The sequence below is a fragment of the Aythya marila genome, assembly GCF_965140915.1.
Source record: "Aythya marila genome assembly, chromosome: 9".
NCBI lineage: Eukaryota > Metazoa > Chordata > Aves > Anseriformes > Anatidae > Aythya > Aythya marila.
The window spans coordinates 14,281,141-14,299,800 of record NC_139050.1 but is presented as its reverse complement, the minus strand read 5'-3'; the positions used below and the strand labels follow the sequence as shown (position 1 = coordinate 14,299,800).

Below are 18,660 nucleotides of genomic sequence, written 5' to 3'. Positions count from 1 at the left end.
TAAAAGATGGTGGGTTAGTATGCTTTATATGTAGGTACTGCTGTTCAATAGATGGCTCATACGATTCAAATATGCTCAAATGTGCATTTCTATTTCTATTGTATTTTTTTCCTTTTTGTATTAGACATATGATCAGTGGAAGGACATGATGCCTGATCTTGATGATTATAAGTGGATTGTACCTGACTTCATCTGGGAGCTTGACGAACATATTGACTTCGGTATCACAAAAGATAAAATGTTATACTAGCACATACACAACTTAAACACAAGGATGTGATTCTTAGTGCCTGGCTCCAATGTAATAGTAGTGTTATAGCTGTAATTCGGGTGAGCTTGTATCGTTAAAGGGTTTGGGGTATGTCATACCAACCTAGTTGTATCATTCTGTTTGTCTGAAGAAATTAAGCATTATTTAGCATTGAAGTTCCATAATTCAGCTTTTCGTTTGAGAACATTCTCGGTCCTTTCTTTTGTCATGTACTGCTGTTATTCAAAGCACGCTTCCAGCATGAGCAAGGGGACACGTTTTGGCACTATTATGCACAAGGTTCTCTCTATATGAATGAGTAACAAATAATATAATTAGACAAGTAGAAAGTAGGTATAATTAAATAATTAATTGAAAACACAGGAATTTATAGAAATATCTGCAAAATTATCTTGAAGATGCAGAGTAAAGAAAAATATAGATTTTATTTTCCTGAACCTTCTAGTTACATCAGATTTCTTACATATTCTCAGAAGTCTAAAAAACAATCAGTTACCTCCTATATATGAGAATAGTTAGGTAGTGGTATTTTAAAAAACGTTTGTGAACGTTTCCACTATGTGTTTGAGCATTGCGTTGAAGAAGTGAGACAAGTGGGTTTTTTCTGTGATTGCTAGTGAACACTATGTTTTTATAATACTCTCAAATTAATAATGTTGGTGGTTTTTTGAAACAACTGCAGAATTGGGTTATTTATAAAATTGAAAAATAAGTTTTTCTTAAAACATATAGCATAGATATGCCGTTCTATAATTTAAAAAACATTGTTTCTGAAGTATGTGAGGCAATGCATGAAATGTGGTGAACTGCAAGAATTAAGTTGTACAGAATTTAAAGTACATAAGGCAGCCAAGTTATCAGAAAGTTCAAAGTCTAAAAAAGCAGTTGGGTTTTCAGATCTGATATTCTTTCCCAACACTGATGGGGGGAGGTGCATGTGGAAAGCAGTGTTTAATTAAATAAATAAATTTATAAAAGTTTAAAAGAGAAAGGTATGCCTCAGAACAGTTACAAGGTTTTATAGCCTAAGCTGTTCCTATTCACAACAATAGTAGGAGAGAAACTGCTCACTAGCTTTTGTACTGTTTTCCTAGAAAAAATTATCAAAGCCCTTCCTGATGCCGATGACCTTGCCAAACTTCTGCCTGACTTTGACAAGATTGGAGAGAGCTTCGCTTCACTGAAAGGATTTTTTTCTCCTGGTGAGAATAATTTTTCAGCTTAGTTTTAATTTTGAGAACATAAGATATTACAAGATGAGGTTACAGCTATGTCCTTTGATGCTAAAAGAAAGTGGATCCTCAAAATGCATGCCTTTCATTGAATACCTCATCTCAAAGTGGTATGGACACAGGTAAGTTTAATGGATTTTTAAAGGCAAGAATTCTGTTAGCAAGTGCTGGGAACCAAAATGTGACTGTGAATAGAAAAACAGAATTCTTGTGCACCTCTAAACAAACAGATCAGAAGTTAAATGTTTCAGTAAGTCATAGAAGGTGGAAGTGTCCTGCTGGAACTTGCAGAAGCTGTGAGTGGCAGTGGACAGTAGTAACAGTACTATGCTATAGCTGTTACAGGAGGACAGATTGGATAATTAAGAGAATGATGGTGCTTGAAGTTGCAAGCATGTGAGATAAGAGACTTGTAACCCAGGTCATCTTCAGGTTGTGTGATATCTTCTAGAGCTGTGTCCAGGCAGAAAGACTTGCTAGGAGATTCAGATTATAGGTAGAGGTTACATTTCAATGGGGTATGTGGGAGTTCTAAGTCCTTCACAAAATAGGGGCATGGTTTGTCAATCCACTGTGTTCAGGTACTAGTACACTTAGAGGTTTTCAAATTTTAGATTTAAATAGGACATTTTTAACCAATGGACTTTAATTATAAAAATAATTTCATCATCGTTATCTGACATGCTCTTTAGCACAGCTCAAAACTTCACCCAGTCTTTCTTGTAACAGAATGAAAGATTCTTTCTGATGTATATCTTAATAATTACCAAAAAACATAAATGCATAGTTATGAAAGATTTTATCTCTGGGGTATCGTAGTCACCGCTTTACGTGTTTTTGAGAATATTTGCATATCAGTGTACCTAAGAAGTGTGTTTTCATTTTCTTAAAATACTGTTAATGGTGGAAATAGTTAATTCATCTCATTACAAACTCAGCGGGGATCAAGATCAACAGACTGACAAGTAGATGACAATCTCCTATATATCTTGCCTGTTTAAAATTGTGGCGTGTTATTGACCGGTACTGTGAGGTATCACCTACTATAATGGAATTTGTTAGCATATTCACCTGGGCATAGCTGCCGTTTATGGTTTTGTGGTCCTCCAAATGAGACAAAGATCCCTCATCTTTATTTTGCGTTTTGTTTTGTATTTATAATTTTTATTTCCCCTCTTCTGCTGATTTTTCACAGGTTACAATTTGGTTAGTGAAGTCATAGGAGCTTCTGATCTACTTCTGTTGTTAGGTGTGTAAAAGCCCTTTTTACTGCCCCTAACCTGCCTCTTTAAAGCAAACTCTTAAAACACTATTGTACTAAGAGGAGTGAATATCAGTGTAAACACAACTATTCGATTAATTTTGAGTTACAAATACCTTTCAACTATTTAAAAAAATTCTTAGATCTGCCCCTGTGAGAATGAGTAGTTGATGCTTCTCTATCATAGTCCTTAGCAGATGCTTTTTCTAGGAAGCTTATTTTGAAAACATGTCATTAGAGTAGAAAAGAATATGTGTGTATGTGTATTTATATATATATAATCGTTACAATGATACAGTTGAATTTGTATTGTCCTCTTGTGTATCAGAAATAAGTAAATTAAATAAAAAAAGCTTTTAGGAATTAAATAGTGTAGCTGATGCTGCCTGTTCCCTCTTGATAATAACTGCTTTGAGTCACAATTTAAATTTGAAATAAAATTTTCAAATGAGTTTTAAACTGAGTTTTGTTTTCAGTTACTTGTGGTGAATATTTTTGGGTTGATAGCAAGGTTATTGATTTAATAATACATAGGGTAATAGTAATATGTAGGTTTATTTTACATTGATTAGGTGTAGTTTTAATTTTTTGAAGAGTGTTTTGCATGTTGTAATGAATTTCTCTAATTGTGTCCTAGGTTCTCCTGGAGAAACAGCATTCAGAGCTACAGACCAGGGATATGACAATGACAAACAGTACAAGAAGGTAATTACTCTCAAGCAAATACAAATTTCTTAACAGGTAGTGTTTTTTTTAAGTGCTTTAACAGCTAGTTGTAGATATTTGTTTGAAGCAGCTTAGTAGAATTTATCTTTGAAGAGAATGCATTTGTGCTTTTAATATATAAACAGTACAGTGCTAAACACACTTTGGTGTAAGGAAAAGTGTAGGCAGTCATAAAGTATTACATTCTTCAGAAACTTGTTTTCAAAGAAGGTCATTTGAGGTATTTTGTGTGCATTTGGAATTTCTCAGGACACACTCTCAGTAGTATTTGAACTGTTAGCTTATTACTGAAGTTGCTGTAGGCTTCTACAGTTATTTTCATTTTTTTTCTGCTTGCAACTTCATTGGTGTTGCCACGTTCACAGTTGTGATTCTTACTGAAGGATCTCTGCTGTAATAAAGAATTTCTATTTGTAAAAGAAGTCTTTTTTTTTTTTTTTAATTTAATTAAAAAGTGTATAATCACATTTTTGTTAAGATTTCCTGGAAGAAAAATATTACAGTATTTTCGTGGAAAGAAAATGCTACTGTATTTAAATAACTAAAAGTGTTAGCATTTTTTCATTGAAGTAAAGAAGTTAGAATTTAATCTTTTGCTTTAATGAATACTAGATGTTATTTCCGTTTAAATCCTTGATGGTAGTGTTGCTCATTCTCTAAAGGCTTTTCATTTTTCCTTTGTATATTTTTTTAATTAAAAAAAAAAAAAAGGAATGAAAATGGTACGTATCGGGGAATTTGTAAATTGTTAAATATTTATTTTTGCAACTGAAAAATTGTTTACTGAACTGGAAATAGAGTTTTAGATGAAAGACATTTCTGTATATGCAGGCATGTATACGTTCTACATTCATTCTGCATGGCAATATGAAATGCAATGAAACCTGTACAAAGCTCACATCCTTTTCCCTTTTGCAACATTGACAGATTTCTGCATAAGAAATAAATTTAGGTTTTGTTTCCTCCTTGTCAATAAACTGTCCATACGTAGAAAATTTTCTCTTCAATGATTGCTTAGCACAGGTTTCACTGTTTAAAACAAAACAAAAAACATCCCTTAACTATGGATTTGTGAAGAAATGGTCATCTTAATTTATTGTCATCAGTAAGTAAATTAATTGAGATTTTTACTGAGTGCTAGTATTATCACTAATACTTATTATTCTATTTTTTCATATACAGTGACCACTGCATTTTAATGTTGCCAGGAAAAATGTAGTTGCAGTAGAGAAAATACCAGCCCATATTAAACCAGTCTGAGTTTTAAAATTTAGTCTGCCATAATAATTTTTGTAATTCCAATTATATATGACAAATTCCATTTAGAAGATGTTGTTTGTTAATTAGTGTGATCATTTTTGGTCATAATATTTCAAAAAAGACAGATATGAATGGCTAACATACCACAGTAGCTTGGTTTATTGGCAAGCAATAGTATTTTCTAGACAATGAGTAAGATGGCCTTTTTTCATACAATGCTTTTTCACTGCCAACCAATACTAGTTTAAAAATTGTTGTTGTACAGATGCATACAATGCTATGTTATTAAGTATGTCTTACAATCAGCTGATGAGCTGTTTTCAGCCTTTCATTAGGGAAAGATCAGTAATGGCAAATATCCAGGGATTTGTCATTTGAAGGAATTCTGATCTGTAGAATTGGACATTGTCCTCAGAGCTATAAAAACTTTCTGTAGAATGAGAGAGAGCGTAAGAGCAGTGAAAATTGTCTAGAACAAACTACTTTTCCAACTAATGTGTGGTTTAGTTGGTAACTTTTCATTTGATACAAGAAGTACAACTTTTTTGAAAAAAAACAAAATTAAAATTACTGGAGTGCTTAGATCAGTAATTTAAATAAATTGAATTTAAATCTGTTTCCATGTGGATTCAATAAGAAAATTTGCTTTCAGAGAAAGAAGATAGCTATACAAAGCTCCAGTATAGTAAAACATTTTACTGTGTTGTGTGTTTTGTACTGTGGGAATAATTCAGACTTGCACTGAAATGGCAGTATTGCCTTCTTAAAAAATTCTTTTGCAGTACTTACCTATCTCCCCCCCAAAACACAGACCAAAACAGAAAAAAAAAAAAAAAAAAAAAAAAAAAAACACTCTTAAACAGTTTCAACTTCCTATTAAGGCAAGCAAGCTCCAAAGTTAAAAATTTCTTTGTAATCTAGGCTATAAACAAAATGTGACTCAACTTTGGATTTGGGGCTTAGAACCTAGGTAAATGAATAATTCAATGTGTATTATTCAAAACCAACCACACAGTCCTTTCTCTGCCTGTGACACTTTGATACAATCAAAGAACCTTAAGAACCTTGGTTCGCTGTGGAGGATTTGGCAATGACTGAAGTGCCTTGCCTAGCCAGCAGAGGGTCACCTTCAGTAAGTGGAAGCAGCAGCGCAGGAATTCTACATGAGAAAGAGGTTTTAGTAAGGAGTGTCACTTGACTTGGGTATCAGTTCCACCCATCATGTGGCAGTTCAGATGAAAATAATGTTGTACTGTGAATTCATTCCAGTTCTATGATGTAGTATGATTATGACCTCTTTGTGACCTAACTTCTGGAATGCTTCTTCTGCACATTTTCTTTTTATGTTGTTGTTGATGATTAGTATATCCATAAGGACAAATTGTCTACTGATTATTTCTCTGGAACTTGGCTAGCTGATGTCCAAGTGAGCATAAAAATAAAGGAAATTATAGAATCTTTATGATTCATATAAACCTCCTTCCTATCCAAAAAAAAAAAAAAAGTACATCAAATCAAAACTACATGCTGATGCAGCTTGTAGGGGAGGAAAAACAACAACAACAACAAAACTAAGTTAGTAGCTGTAGCTCTTGAAAAGTAGTAAGAAGTAACTTTGTACTTTCCAAGTATGGGCAGTAATATTACTACGGACAAAGTTGCAGACATCAGGCAGTACTTTCTTTCCCTTGTATAGAAAGCTTTCCAGAATACATATATGGTGGACAGGAAAAGTGATGCCTATATGCTTGCAAATTCCTGCTTATGTAGTTCCAGGGCCATTTTCTGGTACTCTTTGTATAGCTGACAGGTTGTCTCCTGGAGTAGGATTATTTTAATCATTTTTTAGCTTTCTCTCTTTTTTTTCTTTTTGTTGTTGGTGTTTTCTTTCTAAATTATGTGGCAAAGTTTACATAACTTTCTCTTCTGTATTCATTGCCCAGTTGTATTCCCAATTTAACAAGGCATGGGTTCTGGTCGCTCTTGAAAATGGGGCACACATACTTCAGTTGTGAGGAACTTTTAAATTAAAAGATAGTCGTATCCAACTGACGTACAACAAATTTAACAAATGTAAACTAGTGTGTTTTGATTTTTTTTAAAGTATCTGCTGATACTGTAACTACACTTGTTTTGGGTTATTTATTGTGCACCCAGATTCTCATGGTGACTCTCCAGAGTTTGTGCCACCAAGTTTGTCAACTAGTGTTGTTCTACTTTCTTTGATAAGATGATTGATAATGCTTGTAAACAGTTTGTTAGTTTAAATCCCATTAATTGATCAGCATTGATTTTCTAGATGAAATTCTTATTTTAGAAAATAATTAGTTTTACATAAGAATGACTGATTTAGAGAGTTGAAGGCTAGGGGAGAACAGTGGCAGGGAGTTGTAAAAAGTTTTATTTATATCCCAAGTCAAACTAGGCTAGGTGTTGTGTGTGTTGCTGTGTGCTGTTCAAGCTGCTTCTTGTTTTCTTGTTGTCATTGTTTGGTTGATTTTGTTTTGGTTTGGTTTGTAATTTATGTAGTAAGAACTAGAAAACAAAGGTAACAATGTTATTGACTGATATACATGTATACAAAGAAGAAAGTGTTACTTAGAAGCAATCTCGCCCTTTTTACTGAAATACTCTGTTAGTGGGGTGACTTCACTTGAAAAAGGTTTTTCATATTTTGCTACAGAGTAAGAGTCAGATGTACCTGACCTCCTGGAGAGTAATTTCATATCAAATAGTTACACTTGGTGACTTCAAACAACTTCTGTTACAGTGCTCATTTAAATATTAAAAGGCCTTCGTGGCAGGTTGTTTTTTTTTGGCATTTTCTTGACCAATAGCATAATTTTGAAAGGAGCCATGCCAGGTTACATTAAGAATTACCTTGCTTGTGAAATGGTAAAATATTATTGTTGTTCTTCTAATACTAAGTATACCTGTGTGGGTATCTCTGACGCTCTATGGAAGTGAAATTGAACAATTGTTTCATTCAGTTTCTTGGCACAGTTCAAATGTGTTTGCCCATCTTCCAGTAAAGAGATTTATTAAATCTCAAAGTGGTTCAATAAAATACAAATGTGGAGACTTTTCTATTCTAGAAATGTTATACAAATTGCTATTTAACAAATGTTTACATTTGGTCATTTGATTGTCTCGTCTTTTATCCATTCTCTCCTGTGTTGTTTATCCTTATGTGTACATGCCTGTGTGTGTATTTCGTGCACCTAATGTATAAATTGATGGCAGATGTCTTGAACTTTTTACATCGAAGTTTTATTCCAGGATTTGTTTTGACTTCCTTAGTACATTTTTGAAACACCATTTTACTGAATGTTTTCTTAGAAGATGTAACATTTTTTAAAGTCCTTAATTTGAATATTTATTTTTTCTTTTATCTACATTATCTGAAATAAATTGTACATAAGATTCCAGAAGGTAGCATAGTATCTTTGAACCAATGTAGACTTTCTGAAAGACAACTTACTGTTGCAGGAATATTTGGCATGGAGGGAGAAGAGAAGAAATCTAAGCTGCACAGAAATGCCGAACAGTTAAGAAATCAGCATTGCATTGCAGAGATTTTGAAGTGATCAGGGAGGATTATGATGGCATTATTCTAAACTGCAGATTGTTACAGAATTGAATACTTTATGCCTTAGAAACTGTTTTGCTTCTCTTACTTTGAAGGCTACATTGCAGAAGTCATCTTTCTGTAAAGTGTCTGCATTGCTGAGAGCAAGAACAAAACGAGCTCTTAAGTTACTGACAAAGTTGAGCTGATTAACTGTTCTGTACCACTTTGTGTAGAGTATCCAAAACACCCTATTTAAATACCTGCATGGTTAAGTTGTGAAAAATTGCTGATACTTAAGAAATTCTGATATTATTTAGTTGAGATCAAATCCTGAAACCTTTGTCAATATTTTATAGCAATGTTGGTTGGATTTTAATTAATTTATTTATTTAGATGTAAGTGTTCATTTAAAATTGAATATTTTTAAAATCTAGCTACATGTTTTTATTTTGTTCTTCATGGATTTGCAAGGTGCATGGTTGTGCTAGTTGTATCCAGTCCCAGCTAGCTAGCAGGAGATCTTGATAATATTTCCGTTTTGTTTGAACTGACCCATTCATACCTGTTTCTCATCTGTCTTTGTCATGCCCTTTGGTTTAAATTTGTTCTCCTTACACCCCCAATTTTTTCCTTTCCTTTTTATTATAAACTCATGGCAGAGCCTGCTTGGTGAACTCATTCTGTTACAACAACAAATCCAGCAGCACGAAGAGGAAGCACGCAGAGCCGCTGGCCAATATAACACGGGCTCGTACCAGCAGAAACGAAAGGTGATGGCTTAAGGGACAATATGTACTGTGTTCTCACTAATCGAATACTTCAGCCTCCTGCATATGAGATTAAAAAAAAAAAAATCTAACTTCTAATTAAATCTCGGGCCCAAATAATTATTATAGACAACTTCGGTACATGTGTATAGTCCTCTTTCAGTTTAACCAAATTGCTATTCAAGCAAAGTGTTAAAAGCAGAACAAATATTTTGTATCATTTTGAATGCTCTCTACCCTTATAAAACTGTTACTTAAAGTTGATATATTAAAAAGTGCATTTAAGGAAAGTATGTGAATAAACATCCAGTTTACTTAACTCTGCTGTTACTTGCTGACTATAGCTATATCTTTTGAGAGTATAGCTATACATAGGCAATATGTCTCTGGGAACATATTTTTCCTGCTTATAACATTACAAATCTGAAAGTGACAGCAGCTCCTTAATTGCCTGTGCAAAATTGTTTCTAAATACTCCTGTTAAAAACTCCATGTTCATCAAACATATTGCTTGTCTATTGTCTCTCTTAAAACCTAGTTTATATTGATATACTGTGGTTGTTGAACATCCACGAGTGACTTGACTTTACTTCATTTATGAACTATTCACTGTTATAGAGCTGAGGCGAATTGGAAATACTTCCTAATTTGGGATATTTTAGTAGTCTATTCTGTTATAGCCTACAATTCTTAACCACATTTCTTTACTGTCTGCTTCAGTGCCCCCCAAAATATTTAATTCCTCATATCTTTGAACATACAGCTTTGGAATTGAGCACTGGATACAGTACTTACTCTTCTGTATATTTGAAGATACTTCCCACAGAAAGAATAACACAGTAAATGGGAATTAAACTTTTAAGCAGTTGCATAGCTGCAGTTTTCATGACTTGCAGCCTTTTAACAGAGGAGATCAGTTAAATCAATTAGTTTTCTGAAATTATACTAGCATTTTAAATTTAAGTATTTTACTTTTTTACCAGTATTATTATTTTTCTATTTTAGATTTGCAACCACTGGCCACCCTAAACTTAATCTTCCTTTAGTTAAAAAAAACAAAACAAAACAAAACACAACTTTCCTCAAATTTCATTTTTGAAATTTATTTAGCTAATATTATCTCTGGATTTAATATAACTGATGTGTTCCATTGTCAGTTGTTTATCTAGACACTGTATAACAATACAATGGAAATGCAATTATATGAAATTAGGTTTTATCTCAAAGGGTGTCCTACAAAAGTTGGAGGGATTTTTTTTTCATCCTCACATTTATTCCCTTCCAAATGAGTATTTAGTAGAAGAGGAGAGATGTCTTCAGTGGTCTAAATGCTCTCTATTTGTTCACTTCCTCTTTTTTTTAGTAAGGGTAACTCCTTCAGCCTCTGACAGATTGTGTACTGTTTATTTGGACCACTGGAGTATAGAATAGTAGCTTGAAGTTTATGATGAAGTATATGAAGATGTAAAAGCAATACAGTGTTTGATATATAAAAATGTATTGGCACGATAAAGGGAATTGGGGAAAAAAATGAGCTTGATATTACATTTGTTTCTGATGGAAATTCTACCTTGTTAGCACTTTCTTGCAACTAATTCTACAATTCCCAAGCTGTGAAATAGCTGTAAGGGCTATCCCTGTAAGTGTTATCCTGTCCTCCAAGGCAGGTACTTCTTTGTGGGTTTTGAGTGTTGGAAATCTAACTGGCCTTGCATATAAAAAAAACAAATCTTAATTTAGCATTCAGGTGTGGTGTTTGGTATACATGCCTAATGACAAGGAATGTCTCTTTTTGTCACACTAATCTTTTTGCTTGAAGTTGAAAGATGTGGTAAAATATTTTCTTTAATATATTGACAAGAGGTTGTAAATTAGATTCATCTATCCAAATTCATCTTAGGAAGAAGAAATTGTTACTCTCATTGAAATATGTCATTGCATGTTATTTTGATGGGGCATAAACTAACCTTGTTTATTTTTTTTAACTTAATTGGCTCTGCTTGCTTGCCTGCTAGAGAAAATTACTGTTTCATTTCCATTCTTTGAAGTTCTGTTGCTTGATTTACTTGCACATTTTCCATTTTAATTTAACTACTCAATGTTAAATCTACTTCAGTTATGAGATAATTCTTACTATTATTCAACTTATAATCAGGAGAGGGCATTAAGAACAGAAATGTAATTGCTTCCTATTGTTTTTTGTCAGTCTTTTGATAAATATTTAGCAGTGTAATTGATTATTCTTGTATAGCTGTGATGTGCATGCTTTCTGTGTTTTGTGTAGGTATTGGTATTTTCATTTATAACACTGCAAATCATTGCAGTTCTTCTGTTGATGATCAATTTAGAATTATTTATAGTCTAGTTAGAGAATACATAGAGTTTCGAAGGTACTGAATTTTCAGAGGCACATACTTATTTTATACAACATGTGACAAAAGTTGCTGGAAAGCAATCACTGTGCAAAGTGAGCAGTAATAAAAGAATAAAATGTAAGCTTCTGCTAATCTTAGTAAATAGGTATCTGCATTTTTGTGTGCAGGAATCTATGATTAAAAATGGCCCTACAGTTTTCTTCTGTTATAAGTCTTTATGGTGGCACTGCGGAAAGAAGGAGGCATCTTGGTATCCAAACGTGGATGAACTGGATTAAACAGAAATTTATGTGTTTAAATATATATATAGAGAGAGAGAGAGAGAGAGAGAGAGAGAGAGAGAAATAGAGGTATTTTAACACTAAAGTTTTTATCATTGTTTTTAAAGTAAATAGAAATCCCAGATTAGTCACGTCTGACTGTTAATACTTCAGAATGTTATGGTAGTTTTAACTTTCATTGGCAAATTAAAAAATACTTAGCAATATTAGTAAACACTTTACTGTGAGGGTGACGGAGCTCTGGAAGAGGTTGCCCAGAGAGGCTGTGGAGTTTGCTACTCTGGAGATACTAAAAGGATTCCATCCTGAATGCCATCCTGTGCAGTGTGCTCCAGGTGGCCCTGCTTGGCAGGGGGGTTGGACTAGGTGATATCCAGCGGTCCCTTCCAATCTCAACCACTCTGTAATTCTGTGATTAAGAATTATATGTTGAAAATACTGTACATACTAATTGCAGCTAAACATTCAAAGGACACCTGAACCAAAAGCTGAAACATAACAAACAGTTCTAGAATGATGTATGTTTTTAACATGACTTACTTAATTGTCCTTCACGGAATTATCATCAAGTGCTAGGTAGTTCTTTGCTTCACATCTTGCAAAGTGTAGCTGAGTGCAATATTTTTGTTTACTGTGTTTAACATAAGTATACTGCACATAAAAGACATTGTTCATGTGGTTAGAAATAATCCACTTGTAAGTATGCTCTTCAAAGATGCATCAAGGCCCCTGAAATACTTTCAGAAAGAGCTTGTTTAAGAGCAGAGAGTGGGAAGATGCTAGCTGCTTTGAAAATATGCACCAAATGGTGCACCTTGGCTTTCCTATTTTCTTGCTTTTTCCTGATACCCTACGCTATTCCCTTTGCCCTTCTGTTATTATTTTCCCTTTAATGTCTCTTAGGTGTTTGAGGTGTGTGTATATGTAAAGAAACATTTACATACACTGTGCCGTAGTTGCAGGCATCAAATTGTGTGTGCTAAGCTTCCCTTTCTGATGCACTCTTGCTATCACTTAACTAACCAGCAGAAAAGTAAAGGAAGTTAATTTGCAATACTTCCCCTTTGCTGCTTATGAATAAGAAAACAATTGGATGTTGATGGAAATATCAGCTTGATTGCTTCCTGTAAAGTGCATGTGTGATCCGGTGTATTATAGGTTTAATACCTTAATGATGTCAATATGAATAACTGAGATTTATTTTTTAATCTGTAACAACTAGAGTGAAATTATAGTAACTAAATTGATTTGTGTTTTCTAAATGACAGATGTCCTCTGCATGTTAATCACTCTTTCTGATGTAAAGTTGTAAATGTTACAAGCTTTATTTAAATATTAAGGCTTTACCTAATTCATTCTTTCAGTGTGAAAGGATGTTTCGATGATCATTTTTTCTAAATTACATCAGTCAACCACTAAGTTTCATGTTGCTTGTAAAGATTTACACAATATTGATTTGTATTGCACGGTTCATGCTTTTGTCTGTGTTATTAAAAATGGATTTGTTTGAACAACTATTACATCTTCTTGATGAACCGATTTGAAAAGTATCTGACTAAAAATGTCTGTATTGCATTTATGACTTGAACTTCAAAATGTTTTGTATTCTAATAACCTAATTTTTCCAGTTTTTAAAGTAATTTAAATAAATCTAAAACTACCTTTCAAGACTATCAGAACTATATTTTATGAAGTTGAACATGAATGTTTAGGATTATAATTCTGAAAAACAAATCTGAAATAAAAATCCCCTGGAAGTTTCAGAAATGGTGAACACTCACCTTTCTGTAACAAGCAGGTGTTTTAGTGACTGTATCTTATTAAGTACATGCTAATTCAGGACATAAGCATAAGAGATCCTGGGAGTTTGACCACATAATTGTATTTAGGCTAGTGACCAGAAAACCGAACACCGTACAAAGTTTTGTTCTTCCCCTAAGCCCACTTTCCTACTACGAAGTCTTGAAGGGTTTTTGAGTTTGCATGCACTGGAGTTTAGACCTTTTCATGTGATTCTCCTGTTGCAGATGTAACTTTTCCATCAGCGTTAAATTTTTAAATGCAAATTGAAGAATCTTAGTTGCTTTAAAATGCACGTAAAATCAATCTTATGTGAAATGAAGTTTGTGATTTGTGATTTGGTTACTTGCAATGGATTAACTAAACAATGTGTTAGTAGCCATGATTATTTTTCTTTATAGGTTTCTGACAAAGAGAAGATTGATCAACTTCAGGAAGAACTTCTACGCACTCAGGTAACTTTCTGAGTTACTGATGTCTTAAGTAATTATTTGTGTGCAGCAGTTTCGGATTTACTAGATTAATATATGTCTGAAATTTAAGGTATTAGGTAAAAATTAAGAACTGGAAGATTAAAAACCACACTTCAGTATACAGGGTTAACCATGTTGGCCCAGACTACAGGTTAATATAATCTGTTCTTTCTTTGACAGGGCTGACTGAATGTAAGAAGGGAGTGTAGGAGTAGGGGAAATGCATAATCATAATGTCCTAGAATACCTTCCTTGTTTCAATGCTATAGATTCCTGAAATGTGGAATTTGCCTGAAGTGCTGTTTCATTACAAGTGATATTTATTTTTAACTTTTGTTTTTCATAGGTAAAATTTTGCTAAACTGTACTATTTCTGTAATTATAACACTGCATTTGTACCACTGTTTTCTAGCTCAAATACCAACGAATGCTGGAGCGACTAGAGAAAGAGAACAAAGAATTAAGAAAATTGGTACTGCAAAGAGATGACAAAGGAATTCATCAGAGGAAATTAAAGGTACTTACATGTTAACCATTAGTATAGAAATACAATGTGTTTTCTGTAATGATATTCTAAGTTTTATCTGTTAATCCATATATGAACTTTTAACATTTGTTATAACATTTCTGTGCTTTTTTTTGACATGTGAAGGCTTTTATATACCAGATTTTTTGAACTATATGACTTTTGGAAAATGGGTTCAGTTGAAGAGCAGAAAGATTATCAGTTCTAAATAACTTATCTGAATGGAAAATACAATTTGTGGGATATTTTTTATTTTTTGTGTAGCTTCACTATATTTGCTAGTAAATATGCTTCCAATTTTTCTTACACATAATCTGGTACCTCCATGCTTTGTAATGAGCATTATTGAATTTGGTAGGAATTCAGTAACAGAGTCAGGAAACATCTTTTAATGGTCCTGTATAAATCCATAGAGATTTAACAAGGTATGGTTTTTGCTTTTGATCGATACGGGTCTTCATCTTTCCTCTGGAAACCTGAAGACAATAAATTTTTATTTTTACAGAACAAAGTTGATAGTTCAATACCTTTCTTAATGCTTACTGTTCAACAAGCTGAAAACTTAAATCTAGTTGTTTAATGGAAGAAATTCAGTTCAGCTTTGTACTCGGAAGCTTTCGTGAAGCCTGATCCTTGTTGCTCTCTTGTACGGTATGTAAGAGCCCTAATTTTCCTTTTTCATCCAAGATACATCTGCAGCTGTAGTATGTTTATCCAAAGAAGGTAAGGGGTGACTTTATGTGGTATTGTATTTCATAAACCAAATCTGTGCTGCAGTATAGATAGTTTAGGGTTCTGTCTGTTATTCTTTGAGGAGAGAATAAACACGCTTTTACAGATTAATTTATATTATGTACAGACGAAATCCAATATTTGTTCTGTTAGTTATCTGAGTGTGTTCTTTTAGCTTTTGTTTTACTTTTGTAGAAATCTTTGATTGATATGTATTCTGAAGTACTTGACATCCTGTCTGATTATGATGCCAGCTATAACACTCAAGATCACCTACCTCGAGTAAGTCAATAAAAAATCAGTTGTCTTTTTTTCTTTAATTTAGAGACCAATCTTACATTTACTGGATAGAACACTAGATTATTCTGGAATATAATGAAAGGTTAGAGTTACACTGTTTTTTTGGAACTCTGGGGTTTTGCATAAATACATATTGTCCATTTTAAGTGTTGAAGTTTGAGAGTAACCAATGCAATATGTTAAGTCTGCCTTGACTTATGGATAAAACCGTGTCTGATATTGCTGCTGTGCTCAACCTTTTATTTTAAACAGTCTCATTCAGTGTACCCCAACCTGCTCAGCTTTGTGTTTTTTTTTGTTTTGTTTTGTTTGTTTGTTTGTTTAAAAAAAAAAAAAGTTGTTTTTAGGGTGTGTATCAGCAGAGAGCTGAGAAGGGAAAGGTGCCCCAGCTAATTCCCCAAATTCCCCACCATAGTGCTTCTGTTGGAGAGGGGGAGGTTGCCTCATCTGACTGATGGTGTAGTGGAGAGATGGGAATGCTTCCTGCTTGTGCAGCCTCCTCTGGCATTGTTAGTTTCTATAATGAACTGATAAGATGGGATGTGACAGTAAGTCAAGGCAGTTTCAAGGCAGAAACAGCATATACCAAATGACTGATTTCGAGCCTTTCACCTGACTGAAAGGGCTATGCACAAGCAGAGACGCACTGGCTTCCATGAGAACATCATGCACTTTTTCCTGATGGCCTGGTAGATTAGGTCCATAGGCTTCTGTATGTACTGTGCTGTCTGAAGCAAAATTCAAAGTTTTTGCTTGAGTAAAAGTTAGCATTTTTTCAAGAATTCTATATTGAAACAAATGTTTTTGTTGTCAAACATAATACAGCCAGCATTGGTATGGATTAACATAGATTTAGTCAGCTTTTGTCTAAGCTTTCGAAATGTTCTTCTGAAAGCCAATGGTTGTTTAAACTTTCTCTTAAGGTGGTAGTTGTTGGAGATCAAAGTGCAGGAAAAACCAGTGTGTTAGAAATGATTGCTCAAGCCCGTATATTCCCTCGAGGGTCTGGGGAGATGATGACACGTTCCCCTGTTAAGGTAAGAAATGTCATAATCTCTTCATCAGTATTTACTGTATTGTACTATCTCCAATTAAGCCATTAGTTGAAGCATATGTGAACATTCATTTATAAAATGGCCTCTATCTAAGCAGGTGAGTTGTTAGTTAATGAGAAAACTTTGTCAGGCCAATATGGGATCTTTACATGTATATACTACCAGAGTAGTAGTAGTTCTTACTGTAAGTACTCCTGTATTTACTGTATAAGTAGTTCTGTGCTGAGTAAGTGTTACATACTTATGTCCGCCTGCAGTGGGAAGTCTATAAATGTTATGTGCTTTGGATGTTTCTCCATGTTAGTTTTACCATGCTTTCTCAAGTAAGGCTTTTACCATTCAGGTAACCCTTAGCGAAGGTCCCCACCATGTGGCTTTATTCAAAGACAGCTCTCGGGAGTTTGACCTGACTAAGGAAGAGGATGTAAGTATAAAAAGAGGTGACTGGAAGTTAATGTGATTTTTCATTAATTCTCTGAAAATTTTGTATCTTACGTTAGCCCCTGTTTCTTTAGAGTGAAGTGTGTTGACTGGGGCAAAGCATTATATTAGGTGTTACATTATCTCTTAATAGGATTTTTGACTAGTACTTAGATGGGTAGAACGATTTAGGAGGAGACATTCTGGGGACTATACAAGGGTCGTCAGGTAATCTGCAGTTTAATGTCCTATTTACCAAACTAGTTATTCAACATGCATGTTTTTCAGATGCGTATGAGACATACTTTTTCATGTTTATAAACAGATTTTGAACAATCCCTAAGTAAAGTTTCTTTTTATGTTTGTCATTTTTATTCTGTCATGGTTGGGGAAGATATTATGTCTGATATTTTGCTTTTTATTGAAACAGCTTGCAGCTTTGAGAAATGAAATAGAAATCAGAATGAGAAATAGTGTGAAGGAAGGGTGCACTGTTAGCACTGAGGTAAGGCTTGTACAGGTATTTGCTACTAAATGTTTGACATGTATATCTTCTGTAAGTATTCTTCAAATAACAGACTACAGCAAATCCAATCTGTATATACTTAATGCTTTGTCCTACACAAAGTGTGTTTGAACTGTTAAAATCAGTTTATATCACAAATATGTGCATATAAAATTGGACCTCCTATTTAAAATTGCAGACTTGCTGGCTTAAAGCGTGTGTAAATATGTACTTAACACACAATAAACATACAAAGTAGCTCTGTGTATGTATAAATATTTCATTTCTATTTTACTTCACAGACTATATCCTTAAGTGTGAAAGGTCCTGGTTTGCAGAGAATGGTATTGGTTGATTTACCTGGAGTCATTAGTGTAAGTATGCAGTTTTTAAAAAAAATCTTTAAGATCTGCAAGTAATGTTATTACTGAGAACATTAACTGTTTTAATGTTTGTTTTTTCCTTTTTTATATCTTTCCGTTTTCTTCTTTCCTTTAAATGTATATCTCTGTATAAAAGACTGTGACATCAGGTATGGCTCCGGATACAAAGGAAACTATCTTCAGCATCAGCAAGGCCTACATGCAGAATCCTAATGCCATCATCCTTTGTATTCAAGGTAACAAGAATCTAGATGGATATCCAAGTGTCAATTTTTTGTTTTGTTTGTTTGTTTTTTTAATTCTAATTCTTACGTTCCTTTTGGAAAATTCCTGACTTTATATATTTATTTCCATGCAAGGAATTTATGCAGTGTACAAAGCAGCATGTTATGAAATGGCTCTCTGTAAATTCAGGCATCTTTTCTGTCTGTGATGGCAGAAGCTTTGATAAGATTTTTATCATTAAAAAGAAAACGGTGATAGTAATCAAATTCAAGATTTCTACAAAAGTGCTTTTGGAGGTAGCAGATGGTGAAAGAGATTAATATTTGAACAAGCTGGCAAATAGTGTAACCTTTAGTTTTGGTGGGAACTCATACTAGTACAATTAAGTGAAATTTTTATGATACTGGGAACAAAGCAAGTTTTCAGTGTGTGTAACCAAAAGTTAAATACATGTGTAATTTTACTGTTTTACAGTTGTAATGTGAAACTTATTTGAT

General features: G+C 33.6%; 1 protein-coding gene across 4 annotated transcripts in view; it reads left to right on the top strand.

Annotated features, from left to right (window-relative positions):
- Positions 1-18,660, top strand: part of OPA1 (OPA1 mitochondrial dynamin like GTPase) — a 52,332-nt gene that overhangs the window by 3,704 nt on the left and 29,968 nt on the right. Inside the window, exons 3-15 of one of the 4 annotated variants that reach the window (XM_082766723.1) lie at positions 125-221; positions 1,366-1,473; positions 2,699-2,752; positions 3,402-3,469; positions 8,981-9,091; positions 13,946-13,999; positions 14,430-14,534; positions 15,471-15,557; positions 16,499-16,612; positions 16,974-17,054; positions 17,481-17,555; positions 17,858-17,929; positions 18,075-18,174. In XM_082766723.1, the coding sequence (XP_082622849.1) occupies positions 125-221; positions 1,366-1,473; positions 2,699-2,752; positions 3,402-3,469; positions 8,981-9,091; positions 13,946-13,999; positions 14,430-14,534; positions 15,471-15,557; positions 16,499-16,612; positions 16,974-17,054; positions 17,481-17,555; positions 17,858-17,929; positions 18,075-18,174 (1,126 nt within the window). The remainder of the gene's footprint in view (positions 1-124; positions 222-1,365; positions 1,474-2,698; positions 2,753-3,401; positions 3,470-8,980; positions 9,092-13,945; positions 14,000-14,429; positions 14,535-15,470; positions 15,558-16,498; positions 16,613-16,973; positions 17,055-17,480; positions 17,556-17,857; positions 17,930-18,074; positions 18,175-18,660) is intronic. The other 3 variants (XM_082766724.1, XM_082766725.1, XM_082766726.1) reach the window with 3 other exon arrangements.